A 19,956-nucleotide genomic window follows, 5' to 3' on the forward strand; every position below is an offset into this window, starting at 1 on the left:
GTAGCCACATTCTCATTGCTACATAGAGAAAGGGATTCTGAAACTTCTGGAAATAGCATTTTGAATTTGATTCTCATATATTTTTCAATGTGATTGAGTTCTACTAATGTCTCTTCAAGTAAATGCTTTCAGAGAGGCAGTTAACTTAGATCTGAACATATTGATTGACTGGCATCCGTAATTAGGTAGGGTTTCTTTGGGAGCTGTTGTCTGTTTGAAGGAATAAGAGGCAGATGGAAAGGCAAATAAAAAGTCAATATCATTCTTCTTTCTTTACTTGCCAGGAGAAGATCAAGGTCACATAGATTCAACCTCACCTGTTACACTTTCTGCATTTGTAGCATTATATAATGATAACTTCCCTTAAAAGGAAGACCGATTCTAACCCCATTCATAGTAGGTTATTAAAATATCCTGTTAAAGAAAGATTGTTATTCCAGTAATTGGTTTTCAAAGTTATCTAATGAGTATGTCACTGAAGATTGATAGTTAGAGGTTTTTTCCTATAATGTTGTTATCACATAAGGGCACCAAGAGGAAACAGCACACCCAAACTGTCTACCTTAGCTACTTTTACAGGAATGGATAGGGTTTAGGGAAATGAAGAAAGGTGAGTAATTATTCCTGCCCATTAACAGTGCAGATAGGGGAAACCAGGCTACCACCCCTAGGCTTGAAAAATTAAGGGAAACAGCATTTAAATAGAAATAGTGCCTCCATTTCCCAAACCTAACTGGATGGTTAGTCCTAATTGAACTAACCACAGGTCTGGTTCCATGAGGTTCAGAGCCAAGTGAAGAAAGGGGCAAAGTAGATCTGGAGGGAAAACAGAAGAACCGTAGCACAGGAGAAGGAATTAAAAGTTGATGGAATCAATAGTGGATTGACTTCAGCAAACCACACTGAATTGTAGCTCTAAGAAAAGAATGAAAGTCAACATTAATCAAGTGCTGCTGTAGCTACTACCGTATGTAACAAACCACCCCAAATTTAGGGCAGTTTTACTTTATCATACTCACAGTTTCCATTGGCTAGAAATTTAGACAGGGCACACTCAGAATTCCATATGATGTATGGATCTTTCTGTCTGACCCCCAGGTATCCGCCGTCAGACTGCCCATTGTGTGAAGAAGGGCCATGGGGTGGTGAAAGCTACATTCTGCAACCCGGAAAAACAGCCCAATGGGAGACAAAAGAAGTGCTATGAAAAGGATTGTCCACCCAGGTAACCATTGATAACACAGAGCTGGAGCGATACGTATCTATTTACAGTGACTCTAATTAAACAGTAATCCAGTGCTCAGTGACACAGGAGGACTGTGGGCTGGTCAGAATAGATACAGGAAAACTGTTAGATTTTCTGAGGCTGTGCTATTGCAGCCTGTGGCTAGCTGTGAGGACGTTATCTTCCCAGAGAATGGTATTTCTTAAAAAGATGATGTATGGTTGTTTGTTGGGAAAGACTAAATCTTGCTGAAGAGAATTCTTCGTAGTTTACCCACAAGTTGTTTAACTAAAGGGTTTGGCTTTTCCAAGGGCACTTTACCATGCAAATGTAGCCTTCAGTGTGAATTGGCACCTTCAGATCACCATGCCCACTCATACTTCAGATGAGCTGGAAGACAGGACTTAGACAGCAGGCTTTCTCTACCTTGGCACTATTGACCTCGGAGGCTGAAAGACTGTTGTGGGAACTGTTCTGTGAGTTGTAGGAATGCTTATGAACATCCCTGGCCTGCATCCACTTAGAGGGATGCAATCCGGGTTGAGACAGGCTGAAATTGCCAAGTGTCTTCAAGGTGGCAAAATCACCCTTGATTGAGAACCATTGTTATAGAGATATTCACTTGCTAACCACGTTGGTTCAAGATAGCTGACTATTCCAAAAGTTTTCTGCACTTTCATTGTACTTGTTTTCCTTCAAAGTTAATGAGCCTCTACCAACCAATAAATTCCTTTGACACTCATCAGATAGCACCCACTCCACTAATGCCTAGGAATCTTTTCTTACTTTTCAAAACCACTCTTTGTTGGACTGGCCACCTTCTTAAAATCAAAGCTATTTCTTTCCTGAAAACAATTTATCCCTGAGGCTTACATTCTTTTTTATGTTTTGATAGAGTCTGCCTTGGCCCTTATATTACCAGCCAATATTTGTTGAGCATCTACTATTTTTCATAAGAGATGCAATGTGGTATAAACCAAATACTTTTTGCCAGTTTTTGAGTGCATACTTTACTCTTGGCCATATGTTAGAAACATCTTGTGTATTCTCTTTATCTTTCACAACTACTCAGCTAAATATTATTATGCCAATTTTCCAGAGGAAGAAACTTTTTCTTCCTCACTCAATAGCATAAAACTAGTAGAAGGCAGAGATTTGAACCCAGAGCTGTATGTCTCTAGAGCCTGTGCTGTCTGCTATACACAACAGGCCCCCTGAAGAGAGGCATGCACATCTCCCCTTATTGGGGCTGTGTTCTAGTGAGGCACACACTGTGCTCAGAGAGGTGGGCACCAAAAGACCTGGCTGCAGGTGCTTGCCTACTATGCAGAGAGGAGAGGAAAGCAGGGATATCAACTATGCACATGAAAAGGCTGTGGGTTCAAAACCAGCTCCCTGTTTAGGACAAGACAGGCATTGGCATTTTATCATTCACTTGTCACTAAAACTTGGCTTCAGTATTTTCAGAATTCACTTCCCTTAAGCGTGGCTGTCTTTATCTACCTCTACCCTCCCATCACTAGAACTTTCTAGTTGGTGGTAACAGGATAAGGTACAGCTGGGGCGCTAGAAGGAGCTACCTGTTGGAACAAGACTGCAGAGACTGGAGGACAGGATATGAGCTGAAGCTAAATCCCATCCTAGAGCTAGACATAGAGGAGATAAAGAAATCCCTAAGTGACAAGGCTTAGCTCTGTGCCTTGGCAGTCGCCCCTCAATGCAATAGTGTGGTAGGCTGAAAAATGGCCCCAAGACACCCACATCCTAGTATTTGGAGCCTGTGTCACCTTATTAGGGAAAAGGATCTTTTCAGATGTGCTTAAGTTAAAGATCTTGAGATGTAGAGGGCCTCCTAGTTATCCAGGAGGGCCCTAAATGCCATCACAGGAGTTCTTGTGAGGTAGACAGACAGAAACTCAACAAACAGAGAGAGAGAAAAAGAAAGGCGATGTGAAGAGAGAGCTGGCCTTGAGGGTTGGAGCGATGCAGCCATGATCAAGTATGCAGTCAGCTATCATAAACTGAAGAGGCAAAGAAAAGTCTAGAGCCTCCGGGGGAGTACGGCCCTGCTGACACCTGGATTCCAGCCTAGTAATACTGATTTTGGACATCTGGACCCCAGGACTATAAGAGATTAAATTTCAGTTGTTTTAAGCCACCAAGTTTGTGGCAATTTGCTACAACAGTCCAGGGCACGAAGGCCACTTCATGCAAAGGTAATACAAAAGCAGGGGAAGAGCAGAGGAGATCCCACCACCGGGTCACAGATTCTTCAAAGCAGTTTTCTTGGGGGTGGCAGCAAAGGATTTTTTTTTTTTCGAATGATACAAACATGTTTGGTTTTCAAGTGTTCCCTTATATGCTGAGATGCTTCAGAAAATGAAAAATTTATACTTAATTTTTTGGGCATATGAACAAACTCTATAACATGAAGCTTACAGTCAAGAAGGCAATACAAGATACACATGCATTGGCAAGGTAAGACCTGTCAGGTACTTTCTCCAGGGCCCTGCCTCCTGCTGCTAATCACAGGATCTAGCTTTCCTTGAGCCTTTGTGGCTAACTGGCATCTCTTCATCTCTTGGCTTTAAGAGCATCCTGTTAGAACAAGGTCAATGATACACTTTTCTCCAGCTATGCTTCTTAAGCTGAGCTCATGGATATAGCTTGTGGATCCAGAGCAAACTTTTGAAATAGACCAATTATGCAGACTCCTTTCATGAAATTAGTCATGACACCCAGGTAGTCAGAATGGAAGTGCTGATGGCCACACATGGGAGCCAGGCAACCGACAGCCACTGTGCAGTCCCAACCATGCCGACGTAGCATCCAGAGCCGGGTTTTCTTGGTGAGATGATGACTATTTCTCCAGCTTCTGCCTTCTACATCATCATGCTGCAGGGTAGGAAAACAATTCATCCTGTTCCCCAGCCTCTGATGTCATGTTGGAAACATAATTTCCTCCAACTCCCTTCAAACAAGCTAGAGATTATACTTAAGGAAGAAGAGCAAAGAGGAAGCAATTTGACAAGTCTTTAAATCTTCACCATTTGGGAGCATTTTTTTTTTTTTTTGCTATGATTTAAGTCCCTTTTCTTCTGTTTGCAGCTATTTCCCAATGTCTGAGTTTCTTTGAGGCTATTTTTGCACAAGATTAATGCCAGTGCCTCAGCTTGTGGTCATTAAAGATCAACAAAATTAGCAGATCAAGCCTGAATCAACTCAGTTCACATCTCAAACTAAAGGCACAGCTTTCAGAAAGATATTAATGATCTCAGGGGTGTCTTTGGAACCCTGAAAGTTAAATATTTGCCCTTGTTTTTAATACCCAAGGTGTGTACACACACAAACAGAGAGAGGCATCCATATTTATATTTAAAATCAATGATATCTATGTTTAGAGGATTATTTGTCATCAGCCAGCTAAATTGTATTGAAATTCTATTTTTTTAATTTTTTATTTGTTTTAATTAGTTATACATGACAGTAGAATGCATTTATGCACTTTGATATATCATACAAAGATGAGATATAATTTCTTATTTTTCTGAGTGTACATGTTGCAGAATCATATTGGTCATGCAGTCATATATATATATATATATATATATATATATATATATATATATACAGTAATAATGTGTGTTTCATTTTTTATCTTTCCTATATTTATTTTATTTTTATGCTGTATGCATATACTCATACTCCCTTCTCTGAATCCCTATTAGTTTGTTAATTTATCTGGACTAAAATTTTAAGAAGAGTATCAATTAGAAAGTCTGTGTCGTGCTTCTATTGTGTGGAACATTTTTGTTGAAAGATGAGGCTTTCATGCTTGGTCAAAGATTTCAGTTCCTGAGAATGTTAATTAAACACGAAACATGCAGGCATGATTTCTAGAACTGTGTTCTGCAGTAAAATATGATAAGGTAAATAAAATTTCATGAAATGGCCAGATACAATGGTTAGTTTTCAGAAGTCCTTCTTATTTATGACTGATTTCAGCTTCCCCAGGTATTTATGAAGTAACCAGGAGACAGAGGGTGAATATTACCCCACCCACCTGTGGTATATGAGGTGATGACTTTTCAAAGAAATTTGATGTCATGCCTTCGGGGTAAGGACTGAGAATAAATTAGCCATTTTTTAAAATACACAATATTTTCTAAACCCTTTCCATACTCCATATTATTTAATTCTGCCAGTAAGCCTTATTGATAGATATTTTGCATTCAGTATATCAATGAGGGAGCACACAAAGCCTTCACCAGTTTTCCAAAGTCATTTGGCTACCAATGGTAGAGTCTGGATTGGATCCCAGATCCATGCTGAGAAGCCGCTGCTTATGTTACCATACCACGCTGCTGCCCAGGATCTCAGGATGAGCAAGGTTGAGAATGAACCCGCCGCAAATTTATAATATTCCTCTCCCATTAAAACACAATGAAAATTTGTGAACAAGCCAGAAAATTTGGCCCCAGAACTAAGCCATGCATGTAAATTCACAAAGAGATTAGATAAAAGAAATAAAATTAATTTGCTTTTTAAAGAATAAATAATAAATGAAGGTTGCTCTTTTAATAGTATTTATTTTTACAAACTTAGCCTAGCAGTTAGTTTCCTTGGATACAAATTTCAAGTGGCAACATCTTCCTCTGACACCTGATTTCCATGGTATCTGAAAAGCTCATATTTACCACTCAGAGCTGTCACTCCTCCTCCCCAGAGATTCCATGGACAAAGCTTTTTTGTTTCTCAATCACTTTTCTTATAATTCTCATTTATTTATTTATTTATTTTTAATTTTATCTTTTTTAATACAGGACAGCGGAATGTATTATAATTCTTATCACACATATAGAGCACAATTTTTCATACCTTTGTATAAAGTGTATTCATGCCGATTCATTCTTTATACATGTACTTGTTTTTTTTGCATTATAATTCTTATTACACATATATACCACAATTTTTCATATCTCTGTTTGTATATAAAGTAGGTTGAGACCCAATTCGTGTCTTTATACATGTACTTTGGATAATGATGTCCATCACATTCCACCATTCTTGCTAATCCCCTGCCTCCTCACTTGCCCTCCATCCCCTCTTCCCTATATAGAATTCTCGTTTTTACATCCAGTTTCAACATACTGTGTTGTTCCCCAAAGGAATTTTCAAGACAGATTTTTTAAAAAGATTTAATAAAAGCTTTTGATTATCTAAATCTAAGAAATATGCACCCTGCTGCCAATGGTTTTTCGGACAAAAGCCTTGCATAGCCTGTTCCAGGATAGAGCAGCCTATCAAGAAAGAAATTCTTTGGAATTAAAGTGTATCTGACTGCAGAAAGAGGTCATTTGAGTCTCTTCTCCCTATTGACTTCTCTCTGAACTTTGGTTTTCAGCAAAGCAAAGCTCTGAAATTCTACAGCTGTGGTAGCGTCCAGCGTTTCCAAAGTGTTCAATAAACATCTGATAGCAATTCATCCAACTCTGGCAGCTGCATGTAGCTTTCAATGCACTAAAGAATGGCACATGATTTAAGTCAAGCTCAGCACTGTTGCTAGTTCGGCCTAGATTATTCCTTTTGTTGGAGGGCTGTCTTGTATATTATAGGCGGCTTGGCAGCACCTCTGGCCTCTACCCACTGGATGTCAATGGCACCCCACCCTCATTTGTGACCATGAAAAATGTCTTCAGACATTCCTCCCCTGGAGAGGGAGTATGGGACTCTCCACTAGTTGAGAACTTCTGATCTAAATAAATGAACAGGATCACTGAGACAAGGGAACGCCCACAAAAGAGAGGGGAGGGTGACATGGCGTGTGTTAGGGACAAGAAAGCTAGGGCAAATGAGGTTGGAGGAACAGGATGTCATCAGAAAGACAAGCTGTGCACGGGGTGAGGAGGGAAGGGTGCTTATTATAGGAATGGTGGTTTTGTTGGAATTTAGAATGTTCATTAATTGGATGTTGAAGTATAAATGCTATTAGGAAAAATAGTACAAAAAAAGATGATAATTATTAAAGGGTTTTTTTAAGAAAATTACTTTCTGAGTAAGAATATGACAAATTCAAACTTGGCCTTTCAATTATCTGAGTAATGAGGGTTAGAGTGAAGTGACCAGATTCTCTGGCAGTCTGAGCTACCAAGCCAGCACTGCCATGGGAATGGGTACAAGGGGTAGATAAGAGAGAGGGTCAGAGGTTCTCCACCCCAGCCATCCTACTTCATCTTGGGAGGAACTCGATCCGAAGTGAACTTTCCCAGGACAATTGCAAGTTCTTCAAAGGTCTCTCTCTCTCTCTCTCTCTCTCTCTCTCTCTCTCTCTCTCTCTCACACACACACACACACACACACACACACACACGTTCACACATGCACAGATACACGTTTCTATGTTATCCATAACTCATTATAAAACGATAAAGTCTATTCTTTGGAGAAAAATAAATTAGAGACAAACAGCTAAATCCCTTTATTTGGTACCGAAACACCAGTGGTTTCTAACCCTGACTTCAAATAAGTCATCAGGAAACTCTAAGAAAGCACCAATGCCCTGCCTCCAAGAGATTCTGAATATTCAGTCATTCCTGGACATGACTTTTGAAAGCTGACCACATATTGATACACTGAGAATCAGTGGTAGAGTACCAGTTCTTAGGACTTTTACATGATAATTGGGAAGAGTTCAACTTGTGTTCAGTGGCTAAAGAACAATATAGTCAATGTCTGATCAGTTGTCCAGTTGTGTTGGGTATTATTAAAGAAAAAATTATTCAATGATACTTGTTAAAAATATAGTAAGAAAACTTACTCAGGACCATCATGGTAGGTATAGGGATTTTGCAGTGGGAAAGAGACTGGCCTGAACATGGACATAGACAAACAGAAACTTTTACCCAAGGTGCAAGGTGGGGATCAGTGGATGGGAAAATATTCAGAAAAAAAAATCAGGGATAAGAAGGGATTTGGGCTAAACTGACCTAATAATTCTTACCAAAAATAAATCAGAGTGATCAGATATTTCTGTAATGGTGAAGGATGAGGAGCCCAATCAGATATGATAGGTGATCAGATATCTAGGGTGGGAGGTTCTTGTGAAACTGATTCAGCAGGGTTCTCTGCTAAAAGTGGGTTTTTAACAAAATAATGCACATATTGGGCCTAGGAGAGAATCCAGAAGCCTGACTAGTTTAGTCAAGAAGAGATTCTTTGTCAGTACCATTGGCATTCTGGTTAGAAAAAGATGAATGGCAAAAACAGAAAAGTCAGGTTAGTTTGATGTTAATTCCGTGTTGACTAAACCAGAAGGGTTGTCTTGTTGAGGCATAATAAACATTTCTGCTGGGTATTTTGTCCCTGAATTCTTTGCATATTTCAACAATTGCTGAGTACTTTAACCGTATATGTTCTATAGATATAAATATAAAATCTCCCATAAACATAAAAATAGCATTTTGTTCTTAATCTCCTAGAAGAGGTGGGGCTATGGCAGAGATCAAGAAGAATGAGATAGACAATAGACAGCAACTTGACAATGGCTCCTGAGACCTGGGCCTGGAAGACCTTTGCAGGAAAAAAAAAAAAAAAAAAAAAGGAGGTGGTTTTCACTTTAAACCACTGATGAGCTGGGTTTTTTTGGTTTTGTTTTTGGTTTTTTGTTTTGTTTTGTTTTGTTTTTGTACTGGGGATTGAACCGAGAGGCACTAAACCACTGAATCACTTTTTATTTTTCACTTTGAGACAGGACCTGACAAACCATCTTAATATGGTTTGTGCTGCTATAAGTTATAACAGAATACCAGTAGACTGAGTAACTTACAAAGCACAGAAATTTATTTCTCACAGTGCTACAGACTGGAAGCCCACGACCAAGGCATCAGCATTTGAGCTGGTGAGAGCCTTCTTGTTCTTGCTTCACATGGTAGAAGGCAGAAGGGCAAGAGGGGACAAGCATTGTGTCTTCACATACCAGAAAAGCAAAAGAGCAAACCTATTTCCCAGAGGCATTAATCCATTCCTAAACACTTCCATTAGGCCCCACCTCCCAACACTGTTGCATTGGGGATTAAGTTTTCAACACATGCATTGGGGAAACATATTCATATGCACATGCAAAATGTCCTCTAGGGGACTTTTGGGGGAGTTCCGGGGAGAGAAAGCAAGAACATCCATTATCATTTTGTGATGACACAGCTGAAATCTCTATAGCAAGTAATTAGATAAATTGGGTTTTCAGTCAGTTCAGATTAAGAGCTTTCCAGAATGACATTTTAAATACTCAGTAGTGTGCCTGGCCTCCCTTGGAAATGTCAGAGGTAAGACAAAATAATTAGGTTAATACAGTGGGCATTTATTTATTTCACATCATACTTCCCTAATAGCTCTTTATCCACATAAGACAACTAAATATTAAATCTCAAAGGATAAATAAGAAATCTTAATTACTTATTAGCTAAAGACTATAATAAAATCGATTAATAACTTTCTTAAATTATTTTTAACTTGGGACTAAAAGTATGAGAATCAAAAAAAGTCTCCCCCAATCAATCTAATATTTAGCAAACAAAAATAATAGTACAAAATTTTATCTTCTTCCGAATTGACAAAATTCAATACTATCTCAAGGTCAGGAATGAAGAACTTCTCACCATGTGCATTTTCCCCAGGAAAAATAGAAAAATCCCACTTCATTACCTATGAAGGTATGAAGAACCAGGCTGCCCATGGAAGCTATGGTGGACCCAAACTACACTTGTTCTGTCTTCATCACTGGAGAAAGTTCTCACAATGATAGAGAAGGGAAAAAAAGAGAGGACTCCCAGGAGGACTGTCTGCCATTTTCAAAAGCACTTCATGTGACCAGTGGGCCCATATCCAGGAATCCTGAGTCTATTCCCTCATAGAGAATGCACACACACACACACACACACAAGCTTGTTTGTCCTCAGGGAATCCAGCATATTAATTTAGTCAACAGTTGAACTTGTTAACTATTGAACTTGTTAAGAACAGCTGACCTGTAAGAAATTATCTCACTTAAGTTTCTTCCTTTTCTACTCCTTTCTTCTCAAAGAGACCAATGAAAATATGGACAAGTAGACTAGAGGGCAAAAATGAGAGCAATGTCCCTGACTGACCATTTCCTAAATAAACAAGAATTGGTGTATATGTACCTGCCTCCTATTCAAATAAAAAAGTATTCAATTAAGAGCCTGGAGACTAATTGGAATTTTTAATACCACAGTAAAATTATCAATAAATTGTAACAAATGATGGGAGTTCTTATAATGCCAGGTTCTGTACTATACTACTTTGCATGAATTGGTATTTCATTTAATCCACATCACTCATATGAAGTTGATATTATTGCACTCTTTCAACAGATGTGGAAGTCAGGCTTAAATTTGTTTGAAGTTGCACAGCAACTTCAGTTTTCTGGACTGAAAAGAAAGGACTTTTTTTTTCATTCAAAAACATGCTATTTAACAAATACTTATGCCTAGTGTTCTGCTGTTCTCTGGGGCTATGCTTGAACAAATCACCTGGCTCTGTCTGCAGAACACCTCCTGGCAGACTGAAGTAATTCTAAGAACTTCTCAGTCCTGTAATCTCTGATTCTCATCTGCTTTCTCTTTCCAGTGGTTAAATGGATGTACAGGTACGTTTGATGATCTTCCCACATGTTCATATCTGCCTGCAGGTGGTGGGCAGGAGAATGGGAAGCATGTTCCACAACATGTGGGCCCTATGGAGAGAAGAAGCGTACAGTATTGTGCATTCAGACCATGGGCTCTGATGAGCAAGCTCTCCCAGCTACAGACTGCCAGCATCTGCTGAAGCCCAAGGCCCTCATTTCCTGTAACAGAGATATCCTGTGTCCATCGGATTGGACAGTGGGCAACTGGAGTGAGGTGAGTTCAGGGGTTAAGAGGGAGATTGACATTATTCATGCTTCATCAGCCTCCCACCCATTCCTCCCCATTCACCAAATCCAAAGTGACTCCAGGTTAAATTGCATAATAGACACCATCCATCACCTCTGGCCTGTTTACTCCAGTTCCCATCACCCAGTTTTTTAGGATCTTTCTCTTTCTTGTCCATGGTCAACTAACCACCACAGATGAAGTAGATACCACTAGTATAGGCTCATAACAGCTAATTATAAATTGTCAGGATTTTTGCTGGCCTATCGTTAAATCATTGGTAATAAACCAAGGCTCCCCCATATCACCCCAAGAGCCAGTTTGTTAAACATTTGCTAGTAAATCATTGTAGTTAACTAAAACCAAAGGAGTATCGCTGTAATGATTAGGAATATACTTGACACTCAGAGAAAGTCGTTCAAATCTATATCTATTCGACATGTGTTCGGGACATCTATTATTAGCCTCATAAATTCAAATAAGCATTGCATTGTCCCCAAATTAAGTTGATCTAATTCTTTGAGTGTAAGTAGAAGTCAGAGTGCTAGAAGTTTATGAGAAAATCCCAAGTTTTAATCTTCTGTGAATCATTATAGAGCCTGGTTCTGTTGGGCCTCATTATGCCCCAGAGTGATTAGGGGAAGTGCTGTTCTTTCCCCAGGGTACCTGGAGTCTACATGGTCTTCATCTTCACTTGTCTGTATGCATTTCAGTCAATGACCCAAGGAATGAAACGACTAGGAATAAATGATCTCCGAAAATCAATAGGCGTGAAGGTTGAGATGGGTGCTGGTGAGTTTCCTTGAGAAGCCATAAGCTTCCCATAAGAACATAGGCAGGAACTCCTCTAAGGACTTAACTTCAGAGGTAATGGAAAATATTTGATCCAGGGGACTGCCACAGAAAGTCAAAACTAACTCTGTTGAGAAAGTGAGCAGTGTGATCAAATGGGATCAAATTTCTGTGTTTAAAATGATATTTGAAGCTGGGTGCAGTGGCCCATGCCTGTAGTCCTAGTAGCTCAGGAGGTTGAGACAGGAGGATCTGGAATTCAAAGCCAGCCTCAGCAACGGTGAGGTGCTAAACAACTCAATGAGACCCTGTCTCTAATAAAATACAAAGTTGGGCTGGGATATCACTCAGTGGTTGAGTGCCCCTGAGTTCAAAACCTGGTACCCACCCCCCACAAAAATGATATTTGAGGGGCTGGGGCTGTGGGCTCAGAGGTAATGCACTTGCCTGGCATGTAGGAGGCACCAGGTTCAATTCTCAGCACTGCATATAAATAAATTTTTTTAAAAAAGGGTCTGTTAACAACTAAAAAAATTTTTTTAAATATTATATTTAATTATAAACTAAGGAAATCATTTTTCATCTATAGCTTATTAAGGTGTTCTGAAAGTATTATCTAAAGAATTTCTAAAATTTTTGTAGTGAAGTTGCCCTCTCTTGTTTAAATGCAGAACACTTATTTCAGTACATCAGCTTTGATAACCTTCTTCACAAAACTATCTTTGGTTAATTCATAGTCAATGTTTAGGTTTATTTAGCTTCTAATTCTCTGCAGGATGCACTGTTGGGCATCTAGGTAAAAAATGAAAAATGGAAATCATGGTTCCTAGATTGTAAGATCTTCTGTCAAAGGAGAGCTATCACACCACAAAAGGAAGGAAGGAAGGAAGGGAGGGAGGGAGGGAGGGAGGAAGGAAGGGGAAGGTATGCATGCAAAGAAAATATACCACTACCACAGGTGCATTGTGGGTTTGTGCAGGTATACATGTGCACACATCAGTGATAAACCAGAACTTTCTCTTTGCTATTCTTGGGAGGTAATAATCATAGCATGAGGCTTGCCTGGCCTGTTCATCTGCTGCCACCATAGATTGCTGTAAATTACAGTGTTGTCAAAATAAGGCTGAATGGGGTATTGTGACTGGTCCATTAAATCTGTTTACCAAAAATGTGTTGGCTGCATCCAAAACAGTTAATAATTCTTGTCATGTAGAATTTACTAATTGCCAGAATCTTAATGCTTTCTCAGAGGTCTGTAATTACAGATTTGGCTGAGAAGTTCTTCTTATTATGTTCACATGTATGCACAGCATAATAACCTGTCTTCACTGGAGAACAAGGGAGAAAAAAGTTGGTATGATGTGACGAGTACTTGTATCTGTGGATTCCAAATCACAGGCATTTCATAGTCATTTGACAGCACACATGGAATCTCTAGTTTCTAGCTTGCACTCAGCAAAGCTGAGCAGAAAGCCTAAGCCAGTGCCTTCATTCAGGAGATGTTATTAGAAATGCTTTTAGTAAATCAACATCAAAAGATTCTCCAAATGGGTGTTCTTTTCTTCCCTATACTGAGCTTCTCTCTAATGGGCTTTGCTAGAATATAATGAAATATCTTTTCCATTGCAACTATACCCAGATACTTTTTTAAAAAATATATTTATTTTTTAGTTGTAGATGGATGCAATAACTTTATTTATTTATTTCTATGTGGTGCTGAGGATCAAACCTAGGGCCTTGCACATGCAAGGCGAGTGCTCTACCACTAAGCCACAACCCTAGCGCCCCCAGATACATTTTATAAAAGAAATGACATCGTGATTCTTGATATAAAGTATTATCTGAATTTTGTCTTGATAGCAACATTATTTGAAGCAGGGGAGTACTCCAACTATACATACTCAGTTTGTCTGCACTGGGTCATGGATCACCCTGGGTGAGCCTAAAGCTCTAAGGTAACTGAGCCAAAGACCCAAGAACTGAGATACTCCTAGATTCCCATAGAATGGTCCTCCCTGGCCAACCAGGAGGGGAAGAAGAAGGAAAGGCAAGTTTATCAGATATCTCCCTATCAAGGTGTCTCCACCAACCCAAGGAATGAGAGGAGGATGGGCTCAGCCATGCCAGGCCGACACTCAACCCTAGCCCAACAGGGATCAGAAGGGGGTGTTTTCTCTCCTGCTGCCCCCAGGAAGGGGCTTACTGCCCCAGTGACCAGCTCTCTCTCTCTGTCTCTCTCTCTCTCTCTCTCTCTCTCTCTCTCTCTCTCTCTCTCTCTCTCTCACACACACACACACACACACACACACCTAAGCTCATGCTCTAGAAATCCATCCACATTCTCAAATTTTACCAAGAATCTGCTTTTGTCCAACTTACTTTGGGGGTTCAGAGGGTAAAGAAGAGGAACTCTGTTTATTTAACAAAAACAAGGCATTAGAGTTTCTGGAGTTTCCATTTTTTCCTAGGTGTATCACTTTAGTAGCATGTCTTGCGAGAAGCAGCTGATGCAGTAGTGAAGGGCATAACCCCCGAGAACATGGCTCCTGGGTTCAAATCCTGGCTTTGCCACTCATTAAAAGTGAAAGTTCAATCTGTGTCTCATTGACTTTAGTTTTCATCAGCTTGTTTTGCCCCACTTCCCTACATGTTTATTTGGCCTGTTTCTCCCACTGGTTGGCAGGCAGCCATAGGTGCAATTTGGTTTGATTTGATTTGGATACACATGTGGCATGCCTTCAGAAGTCAGGCTGAGTGTGTTTGTTTATACACAGCTACTCTTTCCAAAAGCATTTCAGGCAGTGTGTAGTGAAAGGGCTCTAGACATTGAGGTGGTGAAATAGAAGTCACGGTCATGGCTGAGAGCAGAGATCAAGATCTAAACATGAAGATAATAAGGTAACTATGATAAAGCTTCAGTTTAATCCAGTGCATTGAGGCAACAAGGCAGCACTGTGGGTTCTGTAATTGTTTCTACCCGAGAGATGGAAGGTTACCTCTTCTTCCAGAGATACCTCAGTGTAATAAATTGCCAAAGGTATGTGAGGTATTCAATAATGGCTCCAATAATAAAATTAAAAAATGGTTCAGTCAGATTATTTGTAAAACACTATGTTAGGTGGATGATGGATGGATGGGTAACTAATAAAAGCACTGTGTCGTTGATAATTGTAGCTGACTTTGTGTATCCTAGCAGGCAGACAAGTGGACGGAGATCCCAGAGAACCATCCAGGTTCTAATCTTGTACTTCATAAACTCACATCCAGTCTCAGGAAAATTATTTCACCTTATAGGGCCTCAGTTTCTCAACAAAGCCATCATGTTACTTCATGTTACTTCTCCTATCAGATAGATGAACAAACTTAAGAGAATAGTCATTTTTCTGGGTTTTCTAGCCCTGGCAATCTTTAACTGTGTGGCCTCGAGCTAGGGTTAACCCCCTCTCAGCCTTTCCACATCTATAAAGAGAGGGTTGTTATAAAACTTGAACAAAATAACCCATGTAAGCACTTGGTATAGTACCTGACAGATAGTAAGTGTTCACTAAATGATGACTTTACTATCAGACAAGTGAACAAGGGCCAACTTTCCATGCTACTTTGATTTTGCAAGCCTTGCCCATCAATGGCACCCAAACATCCTGAAGGGATTAATCTGTGGTCCCTTGATTTTCCACCTCCTCCTTTCTTTGCTCAGGGATATTTTATTCATAAAACACTATCTGCACAGTGCATAGGCATGTCAGTTTTTTCAAGGGCCAACACAAATACCTGAGACCTGAAAAAAAAAAAAACTAATGCATTACTTCTGTTAAAACAAAGGGACACTGAAAACTCAGCAATCAATATTTAATTACGTATTTATTTAAAATATTTATCAGACAATTATTTTGTATATTAAACATTTTTTAATGTATAATATATTTATGTTAGTCTGCTTTTGGTTACTGTGACCCAAATACCTGATAAGAACAAATTAGAGGAGAAAAGATTGATTTTGGCTTCTTAAGGTTTCAGTGCATGGTAAGCCAGCTTCATTTCGCAGAGCCTGCGGAGAGGCAGAGCATCATGGCAGATGGGCATGGCAGAAGACAGCTGCTCAACTCATAGCAGCTGGAAAGAAGGAGGGAAGTGGCAGCAGAATATGGACTCTTCCAGTTCCATGCTGGAACTGCTTCCTCTAACTGTTCCCACCTCCCAGTAGTACATCCAGCTACAAGTGGATTCATCCACTGATGAGTTCATGATTGAATCATTGCTTCATGATTGAATCATTGCTTCAAAGCCCCACCTCTGAACCTTGCTTAATTCAGGGACCATGCTTTTAATGCATGCTTTTAGGGGATATTCCAGATCCAAACCATAACAGCATTTAATCCTTACAACAGTGTTATCATCCCTACTTCACAGGCAAAGAAACTGAGACATAAAGAGTTTAGAAACTTGCTCAAGGCCACCTAGCTGCTAAGTGGTAGAGCCAGGATATGAATTCAGCAACAAAGTTTCTATTCTGAGAACTCTGCCACACTGCATCTCAAATGCCTGCAAAATACAACAATATGACAGCTCTTAAAATTCATAGGAAATGTATTATGTTTGTAAATAATTTGTAAACCATCTTTTCTCATTTTGCTGGAATTCCAAACTGTCCCTAATGATTGCTGTGATATCAAAGTCTCTCAAAAAAAAAAAAGCAAGTTACCCTCAACAAATAATTTCAAAAACAAAAAGAAAAGAAAACCTACCAACTTTTTTTACAGCAAAATATGATATTGTACTTGAGACTACAGATGTACTTGAATAGATTGGATGGGACACGTGGTGGTTCCTCCACAAGTGGACATGGTCAGGATCAGGGAAGATCTTTAATCTGCCTTTCTGGTGCCTGACAAAAACACATAAACAAGTGAACAAAGCAATCAGCTAATCAAATTTCTAAGAATTTATTAGTGAAAGCTGTTCACAAAGGTATTAGGGTAGAGGGTGACTAAAGAGACTAAATACCCTCTAATACTCCTGTTTCAGTGAAGATACCAGGCACTCTGTGGGGCTGGACCTTGGTGATCTGACCTTGATTGGCCTGTGTTTGGCATGGGATGTCTGTAAGAGCTAGCATCTTCTAGACATCAGCAGCCTGTGCTCTGCCAGGGCTCCTGGAGAACAGATGTGGAAGATAATCGTGTTTGAAGAAACTGCTCAGAGAAAACCAGTTGGGCGCCATGTTGATTCTCTTCATCAAGTCTGATTTGTTTTTTTCAATTATCTAGAATACTGAACTAATACCCCAGAGCTGCCCTAACAAAGTACCACTGAAACTATGTGGCTTAAACAACAGAAATTTCTTATCTCACAGTTCCCAATACTAGAAATCCGAGATCAAATCCTCAGCAGGGTTACTTCCTTCTGAAAATTTTGAGGAAGAATCATTATTTCATGCCTTTCCCCTAGAGTCTGGTGGATTTCTGGAAATCTTTGTGTTCCTTAGCTTGCAAATGCATAACCAAAACCCTTATCTTCATCTACACATGATATTCTCCCTACATATATGTCTCTGATTTCAAATTTCCCCCTTTTTTTGTTTTAGTTTTTGGCACTGAGGATTGAACCCAGGGGCACTTTACCACTGAGCTACATACTGCCATTTTTATTTTTGGCTTTGAGACAGGGTCTCACTAAATTGCTCAGGGACTCACTAAATTGCTAGGATTAGCTTTGAACTTGTGATCCTCCTGCCTTAGCCTCCAGAGTTGCTGAGAGTCATAGGCCTATACCACCATGCCTGAATAATTTTTCCTTTTTATAGGAATACCAGTCATACTGGATTAGAGCCGACCTTAACAACATCATTTTAACTTGATTTCCTCTAAAAGTCCTATCCAAATAAACTCACATTCTGAGGTAGGCATTATAAGCCCTCACATATCTTTTTGTGGGAGGAGGAGTACACAATTGAACCCATAACAAGCATTTACTTTTAAACCAGGTTTCAGAATGAGATCTAATCATTATTTATAAATTCCTAACACTATACATTAAATGTTTTTATGCCCGAGTATTATCTCTTTCTATGCTTAGCCATTTAGCCAAAATCCTCTGATACACTCCATGTTTTTTAAATAAACTCACCCTTTGCACCACAGTTCTGGGCCCATTATGAGTCCTCCCCTTCCATTATGAGTCCTCCCCTTCCCTTCCCTGCAATGCACCTCAGGTGGGTGGAGTTGACCCATTTAGCAGCAGACCTCTTCCTCAGCAGGCTTCCCCCAGAGGCCTTCATCCAGGAGTGATGGCTAGGGAGGGCAAGATAACTCCCAGAGAGGGAATGAACAGATTGACAAGCTACTTGCCTGGTATAGGGTTCAAAATTATAAGATAAGAGCATACGAAAATCATAGCTGAAATTGGTTTTGAGAATTCTGAAACTACAAATTGAGATGGGTTCCAAAGGTGGTGTTGTTGTGTACTGCATTTATCTCATCCAAGGGGCTTGACAGCTCCTAAGGAGATAAACACAGTCGAAGATGTACTGGAAGAAGCGTGAGGCTGAATACAAAGCATCACTGATTTTTCTGTCCTGAGTGTAAGAAAAGGCAAGCCAGTGCTTAGTTCCAGTGTCCCTGGGAGATAGCACTGTAATGCCAGGGCACAACATGACACAGTGCTGAGGAATGGCATCCGTGGGCTGGGATGATTCAGTGTCTCCCAGGTAAGGAAATAGGGGTGTCAGAGAACATACAGATTCCTTCCAGACCCAGGTCTCCATTAATGAAGTTTTGAACTGCCATTGGGAAATTGGGCCAATGGATGCAGGGTATCTGCCTTTTTTAAGAGAACCCAAAAATCTGGGTTTTTTTTAAATATGAAATTACTAGTTTTCGAAATTTTTGGTCACTAATTCAGTTTTTGTCCTTTTTTTTTTTTTTTTTGGTGTGTGTGTGTGGTTTTAAGATTCAACAGGCCAAAGAATACATGTTTATAAGCCAAATTTAGTCCTTAGGCTGCCACTTTGGAACTCCTGTTAACTTGTACCAAAATTTAATGCATTTCAACTGAACAGCCAGCTAGATAGCTATTAGTAATTTCTGCTTTGTTCTTTGGGGTTCAACAGAATCACACACTTAATAATATTGTTTAGCTCTTGAAACCTGCAGGTTAAAAGACCACATGCCCATCAGTTAACCTGGGAAATATGAATCAAAAAATAAATAAACCCAGCAATAAGCCAGAGGGGAACATGGGTCTCCAGAGTGTCTATACACATGTGCCTGCCCTTACTTCATCACCCAACAGGAAGTTCTGTGTGCCATGCTCTAAAGGAACAATAGAGATTGAGAACCTTCAACCCCTTTGCTATTAGCATGCCTGTTGTTACCAGCATCATTATTATAGCAGCTACAATAATAGCTTCCAGTTACCAATCATCTTGCAAAAATCATGTACAGTTTTCAGACCATCCTTTCAGCAGCCTTGAAAGGTAGGCACTAATTTCTCTCAATTTCCAGATGAAGATACTGAGACTTTGTTTTAGTTTCACCCTTGCTTTACAGTGACCTAAAGTCTAATAAGAACAACGTAAAGGAAGAAAAGTTTACTTTAGCTCCGTTTCAGAGGTCTCTGTCCACAGATGGCTGATTCCATAGCTCTGAGCCCAAGGAGGCAGAACATCATAGTGGAAGGGAATGGTGGAATAAAACAGCTCAAGTCACGGCAACAAGGAAACAGAGAGCTCTCCACTCACCAGGGACAAAATATAAACCCTAAAGGCACACCCCCAGTGAACTGCTTCCTCTAACCTCACCCTGCCTGCCACCCAGCTAATCTATAATAGTGGATCAATCCATTAATTTTTAAGTTAAAGCTCTTATAATCATTTTGTCTGTGAATATTCTTACATTGTCTCACATAAGAGCTTTTTGGGGAGACACCACATATCTAAACCATAACAAGCATTGGGGAATTTAAGCTGTTTTTCACAAGTTTTCCAGTTCTTTTTTTTCCCCATAGTTCAAG

General features: G+C 39.7%; 1 protein-coding gene across 5 annotated transcripts in view; it reads left to right on the plus strand.

Annotated features, from left to right (window-relative positions):
• The window catches only part of Adamts12 (ADAM metallopeptidase with thrombospondin type 1 motif 12), a 299,094-nt gene that overhangs the window by 234,955 nt on the left and 44,183 nt on the right, over positions 1–19,956 (plus strand). For all 5 annotated transcript variants that reach the window (XM_048802926.1, XM_015496380.2, XM_048802927.1 and 2 more), the window contains 2 exons: positions 1,099–1,225; positions 10,932–11,142. In XM_048802926.1, the coding sequence (XP_048658883.1) occupies positions 1,099–1,225; positions 10,932–11,142 (338 nt within the window). The remainder of the gene's footprint in view (positions 1–1,098; positions 1,226–10,931; positions 11,143–19,956) is intronic.

Source organism: Marmota marmota, unplaced genomic scaffold, assembly GCF_001458135.2.
Source record: "Marmota marmota marmota unplaced genomic scaffold, marMar, whole genome shotgun sequence".
In the NCBI taxonomy this organism is placed as follows: Eukaryota; Metazoa; Chordata; class Mammalia; order Rodentia; family Sciuridae; genus Marmota; species Marmota marmota.